Source organism: Esox lucius, chromosome 24 (assembly GCF_011004845.1).
Source record: "Esox lucius isolate fEsoLuc1 chromosome 24, fEsoLuc1.pri, whole genome shotgun sequence".
Lineage (NCBI taxonomy): Eukaryota > Metazoa > Chordata > Actinopteri > Esociformes > Esocidae > Esox > Esox lucius.
The window spans coordinates 9,555,620-9,574,092 of NC_047592.1; the positions used below are offsets into that span (position 1 = coordinate 9,555,620).

Below are 18,473 nucleotides of genomic sequence, written 5' to 3' on the forward strand. Positions count from 1 at the left end.
AAAACCATTCTTGCTAAACAAGAAGGCCTGCTTGTTGCAACTTCTTAAATTGAATATTCTTTGGTTTTGCGGTTCATACAGTACAGTTGAATGATAGACTATTAGTTTCCATTGTAAAACAACAGTTAGGTCTGGTGTCATTTTCGGTCCTGGACTTTATATATCAGGGGACTTTCATATCCTTTAGAATCTACACTTCTCCTTAAAAACAAACAAGACTATGTAGTGGAAATAACTACATGGCCTCAGGAACACTTCTGAAAACCATTGTCTGTGAACACAGTACGTCACTGCATCCACAAATGCAAGTTAAAACTCTACCATGCAAAGAAGATACCAGATATAAACAAGATCCAGAAACGCCGGTGCCTCCTCTGGGCCAGAGCTCATTAGATGGACTGAGGCGAAGTGGAAAACTGTCCTGTGATCTGACTAATCAAAATGTGAGATTATTTTTGGGAATCATGGATGCCGCTACCTCCGGGCTAAAAAGGGAGAGGACCCTTTCGGCTTGTCGGACAGTGCAAAAGCTAGCATCCGTAATGGCATGAGGGTGCATTAGTGCACATGGCAGGGGTGACTTGCAACAAAGAGGAAGGCGAAGAACTAAGGCTAAACTAGTGTAGGTGCAACAATGTGCGGCAGACTCGGCGGCACAGGAGGGCATTGGGGGCAATGCCCCCCCAGCGAGAAAGCTTTGCCACCCCAGCAAGAATGCTTTGCCACCCCAAAAAAGGTTGGGTAAGATGCTTCCTAATACTGCACTTAACTAATTACTGTCGGAAATGTAGCTCCCTTGCCTTCATTTGCAAATGCGATCTAAGATGTGCTTTGTTAAGTGATGTTATTGCTACAAAGAATGTGTAACTACTGCAGTTACTGAAAGCTTTTGAATTGAATTGACAGCTGTGTATATTTTGCTATTATGTAGGTAAGGCATGGATAATAAAATTATTCAGTTTCTGTCCCTCGTGCTGAAGTTACTATTCTACGTTGGTAAAGAGGATAAACATGTACGCCCATGGAAATCAAATACCCGTCCAACAAGTTTGTTCCAGCGACGGGCCTGATGTGTGGTTTTCCTGGACCATGACTACGTGAGTCAGTGTCCTCCGGGTAAGTTACCTGGTAAGCGAGCTAGCTTATCAATGTCTTACTAACATTAGATATAACTATGGATTAAGTATGGCTATATTGTTGTTTATACAACACATAACCTATAGTCGACTTAGCAAGGCCATGGACAGCAAATTAAGCTTTTGATAATTAGCTTACTAGTTGATTTTGCATTTTAGCTTTAACCTGACTTTTCTGGTTAACTTCTATGCAACTAGCTATCATTATATGATATGACAGTACGCTAACACAATGAACAGTTATGGATCATTGATTTCTATTTGTCTACTGCTGGAACTCTTGAGCAGGCACCGGAGAAGATAAAGAATTTGGAGGAACACTTCCAGAGATTATCTATGGTCCATCCTAAAGTTCAGCAGGTTTTGTGTCTCTGATGAGGATTTAAGGCACAACACAATATTCCCTTCCCAACAAATTTTTACAGTTTTTTTTGGAGTTAGTTGAGCCCCCTACATCCAACTTTGTGTATTGGAGCAAAGCACAGAAAATGGTGATGGAAGCAGTTGCCCAATCAACAACGAGCCCTTGCCGCAAATTACCACTTATAGATGAACTCTTCCTGTATTGTTTGTGCACTGCTGCAGGGTTCAAAGGAAGGGTGTTGGCCGACATGTTTGTTTTGAGCGTTTCCACTGTGAGTAAGATAGTTATTACATGTGCCAGATACCAATACCTTGTGCTTGGATCCATTCCAGTCTGAATGACAAAGGAACAGGTGAGGGGCACGATGCTGCCAAATATAGGAAAGTATTACCCTGATGCCTGAGACGTTTCCCGAAGTCTCGCTACACATTAAAGGCACATTCTGTCTCAGCACTCTAAACTTGGTCAATCTCAGACATCACAACGTTGTCTGGTCTAACAAATCTCCTGAAGCAAGGGGATGAAGTGATGGCTGGCAAGGGGATGGTGTTATAGCTGGCAAGGGCTTCCAGATTGAGAGTAACCAGTCAAGCACAAAGTCTCAGTTTACATTAGAGTACACTGAGCAAGCACGGGCCATCGCCCGCTTGAGGTTCCTTGTTAAACGCGTTTTTCGTTGGGTCAAAGAGTTCCATATATTTGACTCTTCCATTCTTCTCACCAACTGGCACCGTCAATCAGTTCTGGGCCAACTGCCTTCCACTGGTGAATTTCCAACAACCAACGGAGTCCCATGACAAATCCGCTCCACCTCCCATCCATATGTAACACCTGACAACCCCGCAACCCCTAACACCTTCTCCATTTATTGTGGACAGCTGCGCTGAAACCTGGAGGGATTGTAGTTGTTAGTGAGTGGTGAGGCATGTTGGGGACAAATTGGGGCAGTCCAATTTGCTATTGGTCAGTTCAGGCACATTGGTACCTTTACTTGGGGAGCTGAAGTCTACAGTCAATTTTGTGAGACACTGGTTGGAAAGGACTGAACCTATGGTGCAGGCTTGATGTTGAATCCAAAATGGTGAGGTCTCAAGCCTGACAGGGGTAACAATGAGTTCAGATGTCTGGGGTTTCAAATCACCCAGCAGCTCTGCAGTGGACAAGACATGCTGATCAAGAAATGGTCCTAATACTGGTCATAATAAATGTATATAATTGCCTATCTGTGCCCAGTGCAGGGTTGACTTTATTAAACAGCATTGGTTTTCTTCACTGATCAATAGCCTCAGGCTGAATGCCTTTTATAAGGATCCCCATGTGATGCTACAAAATGAATTCTACCTGGAATACGGAATTAATGTGTATTGAATTAAAGTTTTCACACTGATATTGTTGTGCATTAAAATAAATGAATGCTTGCCATTTATTACCTAGGGGTGAGGTTACATTCCCATGGTATTAGGGTAATGGTTAGCAGTCAACTATCAATAACATCGTTATAAATGCCCAAATGCCCCCCAAGCATTAAATGTTTTATCGGGGAGATGGGGGGGGGGGGCCCTCCGACCTTTATACCTAGATAACATATAGGCAACACAGTTTATAGATTGCATATAGAACATGTAAAGTTGAAAGAAATGTGACTACCTACTTTCAGACTATTCTGGGAGAGGTAAAAAAATAAATAATAGTCTAACCAGTATAGGCCCTTTCAGAAGTGTACTTTTACCTCACTGAATAAAAGAGGAATCAGGTTAGTTCACATTTTGAACAATGCGCTGTAACTTGCGCCACGGTAATCCTGTTTTGTGACACAATGGCCTGTGGACTTTGAAACTGCGGTAAACACACCCCATTCAGGGTCCTGTTGATTTTAAAGGTCAGTATCTGGACATTCGTGAGGCCCCCCCCCTGTCTACATGCGCTCTTCTGCGATGTTGTCTGTGAGGTTGTTGCTTAGCTTTGCCCTCCTGCTGCTCTGCGGGTATCGGGGTGCACTCAGTGGCAATGTGCTGGCCTTTCCCGGAGAGTACAGCCACTGGCTTAACATGCGCGTGGTCCTGGAGGAGCTGGTGGAGCGGAACCACAGTGTCACTGTGCTGGTTTGCTCTGCCTCGCCGTCGGTCAATTACACCAAACCAGAGGGCTTCAGCTTCAAGGTGTACAATGTTCCTTTCGAGAAGCGCGCATGGGAGTCCCTCACCGATGACTTCATAGGCTACTGGATGTATCAGGCTCCGAACTCCTCCACACTGCAGGTGGGCCTGAAGATCCGAGACATTTTGGCGCAGATGACAGCTCTGCAGCTCAAAATGTGTGACACCATGTTCCATAACAAAGAGCTCATGGACAATCTGAGGCAGTCGAAGTTTGACGTGGTCCTCTCTGACCCGATGATCCCGTGTACCGACTTGCTCGCGGATATCCTCGGTGTGCCTCTCATTGTCTCCCTGAGGTTTTCATTTGGCATGTCTATGGAGAGGCACTGTGGCCAAATACCCGCGCCCCCGTCATACGTTCCGTCACCCCCGTTGACCTACACGGACAGGATGAGTTTTTTGGAGAGGCTACATAATTTTGTTATGTACATGATCCAGTCCAGCCTTTTCTATTTACACTGCCTGCTGACCCTGGATAAGTACTACAGTGAGATCAAGGGTAAGGTAATCTGACTTGAACACGCAGAATCCATGTTTTCAGTTGTTACATGTACATGCCTACCTCGGGGAACCTCATTGCTGCTACGCATTTTAGTTGCACGTGTGACTTTGCAATTTTCAATTTGCCTTCATTGCACATTTATACTCCCCCACCTATAACATACATTGTTCTTAAATGTTTCACTCGTACATTTTCTGCAATCTTCTATTTGTACTTCTGGTTAGGTGCTAACTGCAATTCACTGTGCACTTGTTAAATTACATTTAGATTTAATCTAATCAAAATGTTTTCCTAATGATTTTACAGTGGATTGAATATTATTGGGAGTGCTAGGATATCAATGTAAAGAATTTGTTCAAATAAAAATAGGGATTGAAATTGATTGAACTGTATAGCTTTTTTTGTATCTACGCAAAATATTCTATGTAATTTCAAAGTGGAAAATAAAATGTAGTTTAGTATCTCTTTAGGAATGGCATGCTCCACTATTATGTCGTGGATGGGGTATTAACCCACGCACTCATTAAATATACAGTAATCCTTCTAAATTGAGCTGCAGGAAATTAAGATTTGGATACACCTTTACAGAACAAAGGTATTCCATATGCAACTAGAGTCTGCGATAATACTGCAGAAATAGCATTATTCTACATCAGATATTGGGAGAAGAATACAGTTGTTCAATATTGCTTACCAGGAAACCAGTGAACATTCCTAATGGACAGGTTAGAGTTTTGATTTCAATCTCTTAAAATCTATGGCAGGACTTTAATATTGCTGTCTACCCATAATCCTTAAAACGTTCTGTCTGAATAATTTCTGAAAAGAATAATGGGTAATTATTGAACGATCCAGGAATGAAAAGCTTTCAGAGAGTTACCCCCAAAAAGCTCAGTCATCCCTGTGAAATGTAGTTATTAAGTTATTAATTTGCATTTTATTGCATTGACATAAGTATTTGATACATCAGAAAAGCAGAACTTAATATTTGGTACAGAAATCTTTGTTTGCAATTACAGAGATCATACGTTTCCTGTAGATCTTGACCAGGTTTGCACACACTGCAGCAGGGATTTTGGCCCACTCCTCCATACAAACCTTCCCCAGGTTTCGGGGCTGTCGCTGGGCAATACAGACTTTCAGCTCCCTCCAAAGATTTTCTATTGGGTTCAGGTCTGGAGACTAGCTAGGCCACTCCAGGACCTTGAGATGCTTCTTATGGAGCCACTCCTTAGTTGCCCTGGCTGTGTGTTTCGGGTCATTGTCATGCTGGAAGACCCAGCCACGACCCATCTTCAATGCTCTTACTGAGGTTGTTGGCCAAGATCTCGTGATACATTGCCCCATCCATCCTCCCTTCAATACGGTGCAGTAGTCCTGTTCCCTTTGCAGAAAAGCATCCCCAAAGAATGATGTTTCCACCTCCATGCTTCATGGTTGGGATGGTGTTCTTGGGGATGTACTCATCCTTCTTCTTCCTCCAAACACGGCGAGTGGAATTTAGACCAAAAAGCTCTATTTTTGTCTCATCAGACTACAAGACATTCTCCCATTCCTCCTCTGGATCATCCAGATGGTCATTGGCAAACTTCAGACGGGCCTGGACATGCGCTGGCTTAGGCAGGGGGACCTTACGTGCGCTGCAGGATTTTAATCCATGACGGCGTAGTGTTACTAATGGTTTTCTTTGAGACTGTGGTCCCAGCTCTCTTCAGGTCATTGACCAGGTCCTGCCATGTAGTTCTGGGATGATCCCTCACCTTCCTCATGATCATTGATGCCCACGAGGTGAGATCTTGCATGGAGTGCCAGACTGAGGGAGATTGACCGTCATCTTGAACCACTTCCATTTTCTAATAATTGCGCCAACAGTTGTTGCCTTCACACCAAGCTGCTTGGCTATTGTCCTGTAGCCCATCCCAGCCTTGTGCAGGTCTACAATTTTATCCCTGATGTCCTTACACAGCTCTCTGGTCTTGGCCATTGTGAAGAGGTTGGAGTCTGTTTGATTGAGTGTGTGGACAGGTGTCTTTTATACAGGTAACAAGTTCAAACAGGTGCAGTTAATACAGGTAGTGAGTGGAGAACAGGAGGGCTTCTTAAAGAAAAACTAACAGGTCTGTGAAAGCCTGAATTCTAACCGGTATGTAGGTGATCAAAAACTTATGTCATGCAATATAATGCTAATTAATTATTTAAAAATCATACAATGTGATTTTCTGGATTTTTATTTTAGATTCCATCTCTCATGGTTGAAGTGTACCTATGATAAAAATGACAGACCTCTACATGCTTTGTAAGTAGGAAAACCTGCAAAATCGAGAGTGTATCAAATACTTGTTCTCCACACTGTAATGGTGTATTCATTTTCTCATTTCAATATTTATTCCTATTTGTCTTTGGCATTACAGAGTAGTTTGTTTTGATTGTAATAAAAAGTGTTAAAATGAATGCACGTTACACTTTCAGTATATCAGATGGTCTACTCTGATAGAGAATACTCTGAAAGTTGTAATCCTGAACTACTGACTCAGCAGTACGGCATCTCATAATCCATCTCTCTGTTTATCAGGCGAACCTACAACGTTTTGCGGGACCATTGGAAAGGCGGACATCTGGTTGATAAGAACCTACTGGGACGTTGAGTATCCCCGGCCTTTCCTCCCGAACTTTAAATTTGTGGGAGGTCTTCACTGCAAACCCGCAAAGCCGCTACCAGAAGTAAGGCATATTAACACTGATATTGACTCGGCTAGTCATGAGAGCCTTTTTCACTGAATCCCAATGCAGTGAACTATTCTAATTGATATTATTGCCCTGTGATTGCGTGTCATTTTCAGGCTATGGAGGAATTTGTGCAGAGTTCGGGAGATAATGGGATTGTGGTGTTTTCACTGGGTTCCATGGTGAAGAACTTAACTACAGATAGAGGAAACCAAATTGCCACCGCGCTGGGTCAAATACCACAGAAGGTTAGTCTGTAATAAAAATCTATCTACTATCCATAGATTTATCATTTATAAAATACATACACCACCGTTAAACATTTTGGGGTTGCTTAGAAATGTCCTTATTTTCGAAATAAAAGCACGTTTTTAGTCCATAAAAACATAACATTTATCAGAAATGAAGTGTAAATGTTTATTTAATTAAAAAAAACTTTCTTGTAAATGTTGTGAATGACTATTGTAGCTGGAACGGCAGATTTTTTATGGAATATCTACATAGGAGTACAGAAGTCCATTATCAGCAACCATCACTCCTGTGTTCCAATGACACATTGTATTTGCCAATCCAAGTTTATCATTTTAAAAGGCTAATTGATCTTTAGAAAAACCTTTTGCAATTATGTTAGCACAGCTGAAAACTGGCCTTCATTAGACTAGTTCAATATCTTCAGTATCAGCGTTTGTGGATTTGATTACAGGCTTAAAATGACAGAAACAAATAACTTTCTTCTGAAACACGTGAGAAATTGCCACGAAACTGAAGATCTCGTAGAACGTTGTGTATCGCTCGCTTTACAGAACAGTATAAACTAGCTCTAACCTGAATAAAAAGAGGAGTGGGAGGCCCCAGTGCACAACTGAGCAAGTAGAGAAATACATTAGTGTGTCTAGTTTGAGAAACAGACGCCTCACAGGTCCTCAACTGGCAGTTTCATTAAGTAGTACCCGTATAACAGCAGTCTTTACATCAACAGTGAAGAGGCGACTCCGGAATGCTGGCCTTCTAGGTAGAGTTACGACAGATGTGGAAACATGTTTTGAGGAAGGTCATTTAACCGAAAGCTCAAATATTAAATACATTTGCATTTGACTCAAAACTGTGCGGAAACCAGACGTTTTTGCCAGTGTTGCCTTTTTGTTTCCAGCGCCTCCATTACTTGTGTGTGGCCAAATACATTTGCAAGGTTTTTTTCCCAATTATAAATTTAGTATATAACCCAACAAAATGTGGAGAAAGTGCAGGGGCCTGAATCTATTCTTAATGCACTGTAGTTTTACACTAGATTATTTTTCTCTTATTTTTTTTCACCGTAGGTGCTGTGGAGATATGGTGGTGAAAAACCAGAGACTCTTTCCCCCAACACAAGAGTTTATAACTGGATTCCACAGAATGATTTACTTGGTGATATCTCTTTTTTTAAATAAAATCACACGAACAATAATCAAACAGCATTACACTGACCTTGCACACCGCACATTGCTAAACAACCACACGTTTTGTTACTGTGTTGTATGAAAAAGGGCACCCAAAGACCAAAGCCTTTATCACTCACGGAGGGACAAACGGACTATATGAAGCTATTTACCACGGAGTCCCAATGGTGGGGGTTCCCCTGTTTGGTGACCAGTACAACAACATCTTCCAGATAAAAAACAAGGGGGCTGCTGTGATGGTGGACTTCAACACGATGACAACCGAAGACCTTCTGGATGGCCTGAACAGCGTCATCAACAATTCTTCGTAAGTCACAAACAGACAACTACTTCTCAGTACTGTAATTGCATAGCCGCGCAGACTTGCACTGAAAATAACTACGTTCCCCAGATATAAAGAAAGCATGATGAAGCTGTCGAGAATCCACCACGACCAACCAATGAGACCTCTGGACACGGCCGTGTTCTGGATCGAATTTGTGATGCGTAACAAGGGGGCCAAGCACTTGAGGGTGCAAGCCCACAATCTGACCTGGTTCCAGTATCACTGCCTGGATGTGGCTGCTGTCCTGCTCGCCATATTGTCACTTGTCATTGTCGTATGTGTTAAAATGGCCAATTTCTGCTTCCGCAACTGCTGCAAGAGAACTGTGGCAAGACAGAAGACAGAGTGACCCCCCCCCCCGTGTAATAAAAGTACTTGCCATGGAAAACTACCAAAAAGGCCTAGTTCGAGGCAAGGAGTGATTAGAGCACTCAACAAAACAAGCAGGAATCCATCTCTTTGATGATCTTTTAATCCATGATAGTATTGTATGTAGTAGGCATTTTCCGTACCAAGTAGTTTTGCTGATTTTGTTGTTGTTGTTTGCTGAGGCGCCTAGCCCACCCAAACTTGACCCCCTGTAATATTAAAGGGAATTTATGGGAATTAAGACCAGTATTTGGTTCCCCAGACTCCATGAACTACAATTTTTATGTATTATTTGTTTCCTATACAAAGACGGATGTATTTGTCATTTACAAAATATCACATCTCCTCTCTGTTCATTTTTGCCTGCTTGATATAAAATGACTCCTGGAGACACTTGAGTTTACGCAATGCTGCTAAAGGGAAACAGTGGGGTAAGCCATCAATGACGAGTTGACCAGCCATGGATCAAGGGAACAGTTACTCAACACAGACTTGTTTTTTCCTAAATTTCAATAAAAATTCAATACAATAATTTTTAAGATGTTTTACATTATTTGAAAATCCTAATTCAGTTGGCAACATTTTTATTTATATTATTCAGTAAAAGTAGTCTGCGATTTTGCAATTAACAGAATCATTTTGAAACCTCCCAGTTTTGGCTACATGTGTAATATGTATATTGTGTAGAATCACAATTATACTTCAGTTAGTCATGAAATTCCAAGTTTGGAAGTGACAGAACACAAACAGAGCACATTACATAATACAACATTTTTGGGGAACCCTTTTTGGCTAGACAGGGCCACTTATACAACCAGTGACCAACAATTACAGACAGCATTTATATTTTTTAGAAATAATTAAAACATGTACATTTAAATAAGAAGTGATATGGTATCAGTTCAAATATATCTGGGAGATTAAGTTGACACTAAATTTGTTTAAATTGTATGTATTTTTATGGGGCATCATTAATATTTTAACTAGGCCCAGTTAATACTAGGCCCAGTTAATACCAGGATTAGTTAATACTAGGCCCAGTTAATACCAGGATCAGTTAATACTAGGCCCAGTTAATACTAGGCTTAGTTAATAACGGGCCCAGTTAATACTAGGCCCAGTTAATATCAGGACCAGTTAATACTAGGCCCAGTTAATAACAGGCCCAGTTAATACTAGGCCCAGTTAATACCAGGCCCAGTTAATACTAGGCCCAGTTAATACCAGGCCTAGTTAATACCAGGCCCAGTTTATACCAGGTCAAGTTAATACTAGGCCCAGTTAATACCAGACACAGTTAATACCAGGCCCAGTTAATACTAGGCCCAGTTAATACCAGGCCCAGATCATACCAGGCCCAGTTCATTCAATACTAGATTTATATTAATACTTTTTGTAGCCTCCTGGAAACAACTACAAAAGTTTAATGCGTTTGTATAAAAATACACAACAGAATAATTACATACACTCTATTCGCAACCAGGATCACCACTTTCAAGCTTAATGTGTGTTTATTGACCAAAAGAAATCAGAAAGAAATGATGCCTGCTCATGTCATAAACTATAACCCAATCAAAGACCCTATGACTGTCTAATGTCCCTTAGCGGTCCCTTATAATGATGTGTCTTAAGGAATGTAATGTGTATATTGGCTTATGCGGTGAAGAACTTAATTGACGTAAGACCTTTCAAACTATATGTTATTTTAAATGTTTCATTCAGTTCTTATTGATGTTGATTTAATGATGAACACAAGCGTCTTGCTGTGTCTTTTAACTAAACTTGCTTTATACTGTGTTCCTTGCATAAAACCTAATTCGACTTCAATTCACAAATAAGACGTCAGCAGTCATCGCAAAAATGATCAGACAAAACGGGCTTGAGTCAGACCTATGAGGGGCAGCTATGGGAAGAAATGGAGGCGTCCTTGTAAAGGGCCCGGTCTAGATCCACATCCTGTCCCAGGACTTGAATCTTCGCCAGACAACCCTTCAGGTACTGGTTACTGTTGTCGGGTGCTCTGTCCTCTGAAAGCCAGAGGAGGGGACGGAAAGACGAAGAAAAGTATTATGTCTCAAAAAGCTGAGGTACAGCATTTTGCCTGGTAGCTGGAACCTCTTAGCTGTGACTTTAATTAGGATGAATCAAGTACCCATGTTTTTTTAAATCACTTAAAATATATCCTCTCATACTTACCCTGAAGCCCCCCAAATGCTAGGATCATCCCTTCTTTCCATCTGCTGAGATAGTCTGGTATATCATCGCTCTCAAGTTTCATTTCTGTTTCGTCAGTCTTCATATTCAACTGGTTCTTCTTCAGGGTTAGGGTCAGTTTGGTGAAACGTATTGATTTACTGATGGACTCAATTGTGCGAATGGTCAGTTTGATGTTCTGCCATAGAAAAGAGAAGGCTCAGAAAATGTGTGCTTCTCTGATCATAGAGCCATGACTATAAATAATAATTTTAATTGTGTGACTGTTCACGTACCTTTAAGTCATTGTCAACTATCAGTCTTGTGGTGGCTATTTCCTCTCCAGGGGTCTTTAGGCTCAGAATGGTTCCATTCAACATGGAGGAATCTCCTTGGATGCTTATAGTAATCCCAATGTCTTCTGTCTGGTAGGCAGGGAGTTCTATAATATAAACAGTATATATATATATATATATATATATATATACATACATACAGTATCTCACAAAAGTGAGAACACCCCTCACATTTTTGTAAATATTTGATTATCTGTTCATGTGACAACACTAAAGAAATGACACTTTGCTACAATGTAAAGTAGTGAGTGTACAGCTTGTTTAACAGTGTAAATTTGCTGTCCCCTCAAAATAACACAACACACAGCCATTCATGTCTAAACCGCTGGCAACAAAAGTGAGTACACCCCTATGTGAAAATGTCCAAATTAGGCCCAAAGTGTCAATATTTTGTGGCCACTATCATTTTCCAGCACTGCCTTAACCCTCTTGGGCATGGAGTTCACCAGAGCTTCACAGGTTGCCACTGTCGTCCTCTTCCACTCCTCCATGACGACATCACGGAGCTGGTGGATCTTAGACACCTTGCGCTCCTCCACCTTCTGTTTGAGAATGCCCCACAGATGCTCAATAGGGTTTAGGTCTGGAGACATGCTTGGTCAGTCCCTCACCTTTACCCTCAGCTTCTTTAGCAAGGCAGTGGTTATCTTGGAGGTGTGTTTGGGGTCGTTATCATGTTGGAATACTGCCCTGCGGCCCAGTCTCTGAAGGGAGGGGATCTTGCTTTGCTTCAGTATGTCACAGTACATGTTGGCATTCGTGGTTCCCTCAATGAACTGTAGCTCCCCAGTGCCGGCAGCACTCATGCAACCCCAGACCATGATGTTCCCACTACCATGATTGACTGTAGGCAAGACACATTTGTCTTTGTACTCCTCACCTAGTTTACCTTGGTCTCATCAGACCACAGGACATGATCCAGTAATCCATGTCCTTAGTCTGCTTGTCTTCAGCAAACTGTTTGTGGGCTTTCTTGTGCATCATCTTTAGAAGAGGCTTCCTTCTGAGATGAGAGCCATGCAGACCAATTTGATGCAGTGTGCGGCGTATGGTCTGAGCACTGACAGGCTGACCCCCCACCCCTTCAACCTCTGCAGCAATGCTGGCAGCACTCATACGTCTATTTCCCAAAGACAACCTCTGGATATGATGCTGAGCACGTGCATTCAACTTCTTTGGTCGACCATGGCAAGGCCTGTTCTGAGTGTAACCTGTCCTGTTAAACCGCTGTATGGTCTTGGCCACCGTGCTGCAGCTCAGTTTCAGGGTCTTGGCATTCTTCTTATAGCCTAGGCCATCTTTATGTTGAGAAACAATTCAATACAAAAACACATTTTCAGATCCTCAGAGGGTTCTTTGCCATGAGGTGCCATATTGAACTTCCAGTGACCAGTATGAGGGAGTGTGAGAGCGATAACACCAAATTTAACAGACCTGCTCCCCATTCACACCTGAGACACTAACGAGTCACATGACACCGAGGAGGGAAAATGACTGATCAGGCCCAATTTGGACATTTTCACTTAGGGGTGTACTCACTGTTGTTGCCAGCGGTTTAGACATTAATGGCTGTGTGTTGTGTTATTTTGAGGGGATACACAATGGGGAGAACAAGTATTTGATACACTGCCGATTTTGCAGGTTTTCCTACTTACAAAGCATGTAGAGGTCATATCATAGGTACACTTCAACTGTGAGAGATGGAATCTAAAACAAATATCCAGAAAATCACATTGTATGATTTTTAAATAATTACCAACCAGTAAGAATTCCGGCTCTCACAGACCTGTTAGTTTTTCTTTAAGAAGCCCTCCTGTTCTCCACTCATTACCTGTATTAACTGCACCTGTTTGAACTTGTTACCTGTATAAAAGACACCTATCCACACACTCAATCAAACAGACTCCAACCTCTCCACAATGGCCAAGACCAGAGAGCTGTGAAAGGACATCAGGGCTAAAATTGTAGACCTGCACAAGGCAATAAAATGCAAATTAATTACTTAAAAATCATACAATGTGATTTTCTGGATTTTTGTTTGAGATTCCGTCAATCACAGTTGAAGAGAACCTATGATAAAATCTCCCCACTGTATATATATATATATATATATATATATATATATATATACACACAGTACCAGTCAAATGTTTGGACAAACTTACCCATTGTGTCCAGACTTTTGACTGGTATAGATGTGTGTGTGTATAGATGTGTGTGTGTGTGTGAGAGAGAGAGATGGAGAGAGAGAGATGGAGATGGAGAGAGAGAGAAAGACAGACAGAGAGAGACAGACAGACAGAGAGAGACAGACAGAGAGAGACAGACAGACAGACAGAGACGCAAAAGTCGTAGATTGACAATAAAATGGATTAAACTTTGGCTGCATTTTGTTCTTACGGTTGGGGCTATGAGGTGGCCAGTCTAAAACTTTGAGATAAAATCCTACTCAGAGTAGATTCTTATTGAGTGTTTATCTCAGCGTTGGGCCGAGAGATAAACCTTATGTCAATCAGTTAGTTCCTAAACTTACGGCAAGATACATCATCATTTGTTTATACTGTATTTGTTTATATTTGTCATTGATTTTTACACCATTTGCTGTGAAACACCCCCCCAAAACATGACATAGCTAATATCATTCACCAAAGGCTGTATATAGGCAGCAATCTACCTGTGGTGTTAAAGGTAGCCACCCCAGCTCCCGTGAAATAACTCCCTGGTTCTATGTTGGCGTAGCAGGGCCTGGGCTCCCCTAGCTGCTGTGTCTCCCATGGCATGCTCAGGTTCAGCCAGTTCCCCTGCCGAATACAGCCATCCATTGCTGGCTGGAACTGGAGACCAGCGAGATGCACCAGTATAAGGTAACGCTCACACACATGCATGCACAGACACGCACGTTCATGCACATCCTTAAGCCTAACTCCAATTGTGGACTTTTACCTTTTATCCTTAACAGTTAGGCTAAATATAATGCCTGTTTCAAAACAGGTACTTTGAAAATGTGCCCAAGTACATTGTAGAATCTAAGCATACGCATACACACAGAGGTGGAAAAAGTAAAAAGTAAAAGTACTTGGCTGGGTTCAACAGTTTTGGGATGTTCCTAAGTTAGAACAAAAGGACCAGAGAAACAGAGTTCCTAACCAACCAGTGACATTAAGTGGACATTTACACTCTTCCTTTTTACATAATTGATCACTGGTACATTTTGAACCACTTCCCTAAAGTGGTGAACACAGCCGAACACAGTTGAGTACTTGTACTTTGTAATTTTTCCACCCCTGTGCACACACACACACACACACACACACGCACACACACTCTCACATATGCATACAAGACAAACAAACAGTAAAATGAGACCCATTTCAGAGTTCAGATCAGTTAAAAGTCCATCATGCCACAGGACAGACAGCTCCAGCTTACCGGGACGAGCAGGTTTTCAGGGCTGACCAGGATGCCGCCAATGGCAAGGCGAATCTGGCCCTGCAGCACCGACTCTGTCATTTTGGACTTTAGTCCCACAATCACCTCCTTCTGACTGTCCACATTCAGCCTCACAAAATCCCCGTTGTTGCTGATCTCCAACTGCACATGCAGAACCGGGACACATCAAACTTGCAACTGTTTTCACTGCACAGAAACATGTTCATGTCAGCTGCGAAAAAGCTTCAAACACCTTTTTGCACATTTGTATTGACGTTTAGTGCAGTGTTAAAGGCCGTGTACAACAGCTAATTGATCCTTATCAACCAATGTGTTTCATAATGCATTACACTCACGGGCCCTTTGCAAATGACTGATACAAACCTTATTCATTGCCTGGCCTTTGCTGCCAGGCTTGTATTAGGTAACCCAGAATGCACCTGGCTTACCAGATGCCATTTGCCATCATTGATTTTGGGTCCACCATGCATGCTGACAAGGATGTCCGCTTTTCCAATCTGCATCTCTGGGATGCCATCCTTCAGGGCCAGGATAAACCAGTCCTTTCCATTCAAGGTGTCCCCATAGAACACAACTCCTTCCGGGTCAAAGGTCCGGAACAGGAACGTGGACCTGATGCTGCAAACCGATTATGCAGGAAAGAAATTGGGACATAAATTGTCTTCCCAGTTCTGACTTCTACTGACAGTGGATTCAGATCGAATGTTGCGGAAGCATTTGTAGTGTCAACGGATTACGTTTACACTGAAATATGTTGATGCAATTTTTCAAGATGTAGACCGAAATTATTTAAGCCGAAAGCATCTGGTTTCCCTTGAATAAAAGAAAGGCTTTTAATGACTATAAAAAGTTACATTATGGTAAAATCTGTCACTCATCCAATGGCCCAGTACCATTTTTCTCTCATGGGGATGTGAGGAAACTAACCTTTTCACCTGGGTCAGGTTTTCTCTGGTCTGCATTAGAGGAGCCCAGGTTCCTTGATGTTGGCCAAGGTTGATTTCTTCACTGCCCAACACCAACTGCAGGTCAGAACACGTCACGCGTAACAGTGTAACACGCTGTCACAGTTATCATGACAATTCATTCAAAACCACTTACATGGAATACACTTTACTCTGCCAAGCGTTTTTAAACAAGTGGTATATGACTAACAGTCTGGGACTTATGCTATTAACATTATCATTTTGGACTAGATGTGTTTGCATAATCTGTAAGTAAAATCACTGTTGTATCTTAATAAGCAATACAATTCCAAGTTTGAAAGTAAGTGGTTTTGATAACATGAGTTAGGGCACAAACTGGCACATATCTACATAGTAATCCATTTTTAGGGACCCTTTTTGGCCTGACAGTATTGCTTTTACCACCAAACCAAAGTGTTTGATAGGCATTAAGCCTGCATTAAAGGAGAATGTAACTTTTTTCAAATCTGTTGTTTCCTCACCCTGGAAGAATTCAATGGGCCAAGAGATACGTTAGTTTGTCTCCCACTAACAGCCAACTCCCATTAACTTTAGCCACTGCCATCTAAAATCAATTTGAGGACGTGTGAGTGTGATTGTTTCTTAATGGCCAAATCACCTTTAAGTAACATCAAAGGACATTTGGATTGGAGTTCATTTCAGGGGATATTTTTTTAAATGTTCACACCATTATAACGTCCACTGATTTTCATCTAGCGGTAGCTAAAGTAAACAGAAGTTTGTAAAGCATGTTGAAATAACGGATTTTGAGGACACAATTTCCCTTGCTGGATGTACCAAATTCCATACCTCTCCCCACAGTCTCTTACATTTTCAGTAGTTAAATAATTTTGACATACCTTAACCTTACCAGTCCCTTGTCCCTCAGCCCCCCATACCAGCAAAGTGAGACATAAACTCACAAGCAGTTCACCTGTTGTGGTATTCAACAAGCCCATTCTTCAGTAGGATTACCAGTTTACTGAATCTCACAGCAGTTGGTTCACTCTGAACTTGCCCTGAGGTTGTAGTGGCAGGATGAATTGCACCTACAGAGACCAAAGGTCAAAATGTCCAAATATCGACAATCGCTACTGATTCCCAGGACTTTATTTGTTGATTGTATGTTGGGTTTGTCAAACTGTGTGTATTTATTTATGAAGGCAAGGGAAATAAAGTGCCAGTGGGAAGTCAAAACCAGAGTTAAAGGTGAATAGAGCACAAAAGAAATGAACAGCGAGGGAGACAGAGCGGTAGAGACAGCCAGCCATATTGATGAGCTCACAGGCCACAGAGAGCAACAGATTAATATGAAGACTCAATCCACTAATAATGAAATTGGACTGATGAATCCCCCAGCCTGTGTCACATACATTACTGCTTCTCTAGACATGGACAAACAGACATCAGTGTGTTTGCTGTTTGAGCAACCTTGGTCAGCTGATGGCTGTTTACCAGTTCCATTGAGACTTTGACTGTTGGCTGGGAGAGAGACAGGTGAAGTGTGTCTACTTTGCAAATTTGGCACAATTCCCGTATGGTCATTTGAGGATGCACTTCCAGGAATGGTATGATGACCACAGCAGTAATTACCCCAATATTCATAGAAGGCAATACAATCAGATGCCCTGACTTACATCCCATTTTAATTTTTATACCCAAAAAATTAAGTAATAAATTACAACTTAAGATTAATATCTAAGATTAATATAATTTTTTTGATATAAATGGGAAGATACACGATTTGTTTAGAAATAATTCATTGGAGTGGATAACATGATTTTGAGAAAAGTATTTCTCAAGATTTATTTTCTTCTGACCAGAAATTCTCAAAGACCGCCCGATCACCCACCTATTTGGTCTCCCCCAATGTCTGACAGTGTTTTGGATTTGCCAGTGATGCTCAGATTAGTTCCCCTTCCCTCGCCCCCTGCAACAAAGGAAAGCTTTCTTCTTCACAATATATAGTAGAAGTTGCTGTCAGTCAAAACACTTTCCATTATTTAAGTATTTTCTTGTACCTGCTCGAGCTATGTAAATACAAACCTTTCTTTGGTGCTGGTCTAAAGTAATATGATGATAAAAGTCAATTTATGTGGTAGTTTTATTCTAACGTCTTGGAGGCAGATATGCCCGAAAGGCAAACATCTTGTCAATGCTTAACTCAGTAGAGAACAGGAGCTTGCATTTCCAACAGGAAAAAAGCTTATAGGCATTTAACCAAGGTTAGTGCTTGTCCCTACCCTAAACCCCATCTCAACTGGGCAGATCAGTCTAGACCAATTTGATTATGTAAATCTCCCAACTCTGTTTCGCCCTGGTACAGCATTTTACAACTTGCTGCATGCGCTGTACCAGTCAATATGTTTTTAACAGCAAGGCCATAATTATTAAAGTTGTATAATGCTACTTTTATCAAATAATAATCTTTCCTCATGAACTATTTTAGCACACCAAGAAAAGCTTACATTTACTCAGTAGAAGCATAGGT

At 41.5% G+C, this 18,473-nt stretch overlaps 2 protein-coding genes across 4 annotated transcripts; one reads left to right on the top strand and one right to left on the bottom strand.

Annotated features, from left to right (window-relative positions):
* The first annotated feature begins 2,794 nt into the window (after nt 1–2,794).
* Nucleotides 2,795–9,459, top strand: LOC105020686 (UDP-glucuronosyltransferase 2B15). Of its 2 annotated transcripts, none has more exons than XM_010887896.4 (6): nt 2,795–4,158; nt 6,734–6,882; nt 7,002–7,133; nt 8,205–8,292; nt 8,412–8,631; nt 8,716–9,459. In XM_010887896.4, exons 1-6 carry the CDS (start codon nt 3,420–3,422, stop codon nt 8,996–8,998), a joined length of 1,611 nt encoding a protein of 536 aa, XP_010886198.3. In that variant the 5' UTR covers nt 2,795–3,419; the 3' UTR covers nt 8,999–9,459. The 2 variants fall into 2 exon arrangements, with proteins under 2 accessions (XP_010886198.3, XP_019898943.1); XM_020043384.3 differs by lacking the exon at nt 2,795–4,158 and adding an exon at nt 6,429–6,457.
* shbg (sex hormone-binding globulin) lies at nt 9,142–17,011 on the bottom strand. 2 transcript variants are annotated; one of them, XM_010887894.5, is made up of 9 exons: nt 16,843–17,011; nt 15,945–16,039; nt 15,446–15,635; nt 14,997–15,158; nt 14,242–14,401; nt 11,508–11,653; nt 11,215–11,410; nt 10,909–11,045; nt 9,142–9,227 (listed from the first exon to the last, which is right to left on the bottom strand). In XM_010887894.5, the coding sequence occupies exons 1-8, from the start codon at nt 16,939–16,941 to the stop codon at nt 10,909–10,911; spliced, it is 1,185 nt and encodes a 394-aa protein (XP_010886196.2). In that variant the 5' UTR covers nt 16,942–17,011; the 3' UTR covers nt 9,142–9,227. The 2 variants fall into 2 exon arrangements, with proteins under 2 accessions (XP_010886196.2, XP_019898944.2); XM_020043385.3 differs by lacking the exon at nt 9,142–9,227 and having other exon boundaries at nt 9,586–11,045; nt 16,843–17,010.
* Nucleotides 17,012–18,473: the final 1,462 nt, after the last annotated feature.

What these genes read in the sequence shown, in the direction of transcription:
- LOC105020686 (XM_010887896.4), top strand. Translation starts at nt 3,420, where the DNA reads ATGCGCTCTTCTGCGATGTTGTCTGTGAGGTTGTTGCTTAGCTTTGCC. An exon ending in GTACTACAGTGAGATCAAGG is followed by an intron (nt 4,159 to 6,733) that starts GTAAGGTAATCT and finishes TCTGTTTATCAG; the next exon opens with GCGAACCTACAACGTTTTGC. An exon ending in TCCACAGAATGATTTACTTG is followed by an intron (nt 8,293 to 8,411) that starts GTGATATCTCTT and finishes TGTATGAAAAAG; the next exon opens with GGCACCCAAAGACCAAAGCC.
- shbg (XM_010887894.5), bottom strand. Translation starts at nt 16,941, where the DNA reads ATGGGCTTGTTGAATACCACAACAGGTGAACTGCTTGTGAGTTTATGT. An exon ending in AACCTGACCCAGGTGAAAAG is followed by an intron (nt 15,636 to 15,944) that starts GTTAGTTTCCTC and finishes ATCGGTTTGCAG; the next exon opens with CATCAGGTCCACGTTCCTGT. An exon ending in GGCTACCTTTAACACCACAG is followed by an intron (nt 11,654 to 14,241) that starts GTAGATTGCTGC and finishes TTTATATTATAG; the next exon opens with AACTCCCTGCCTACCAGACA.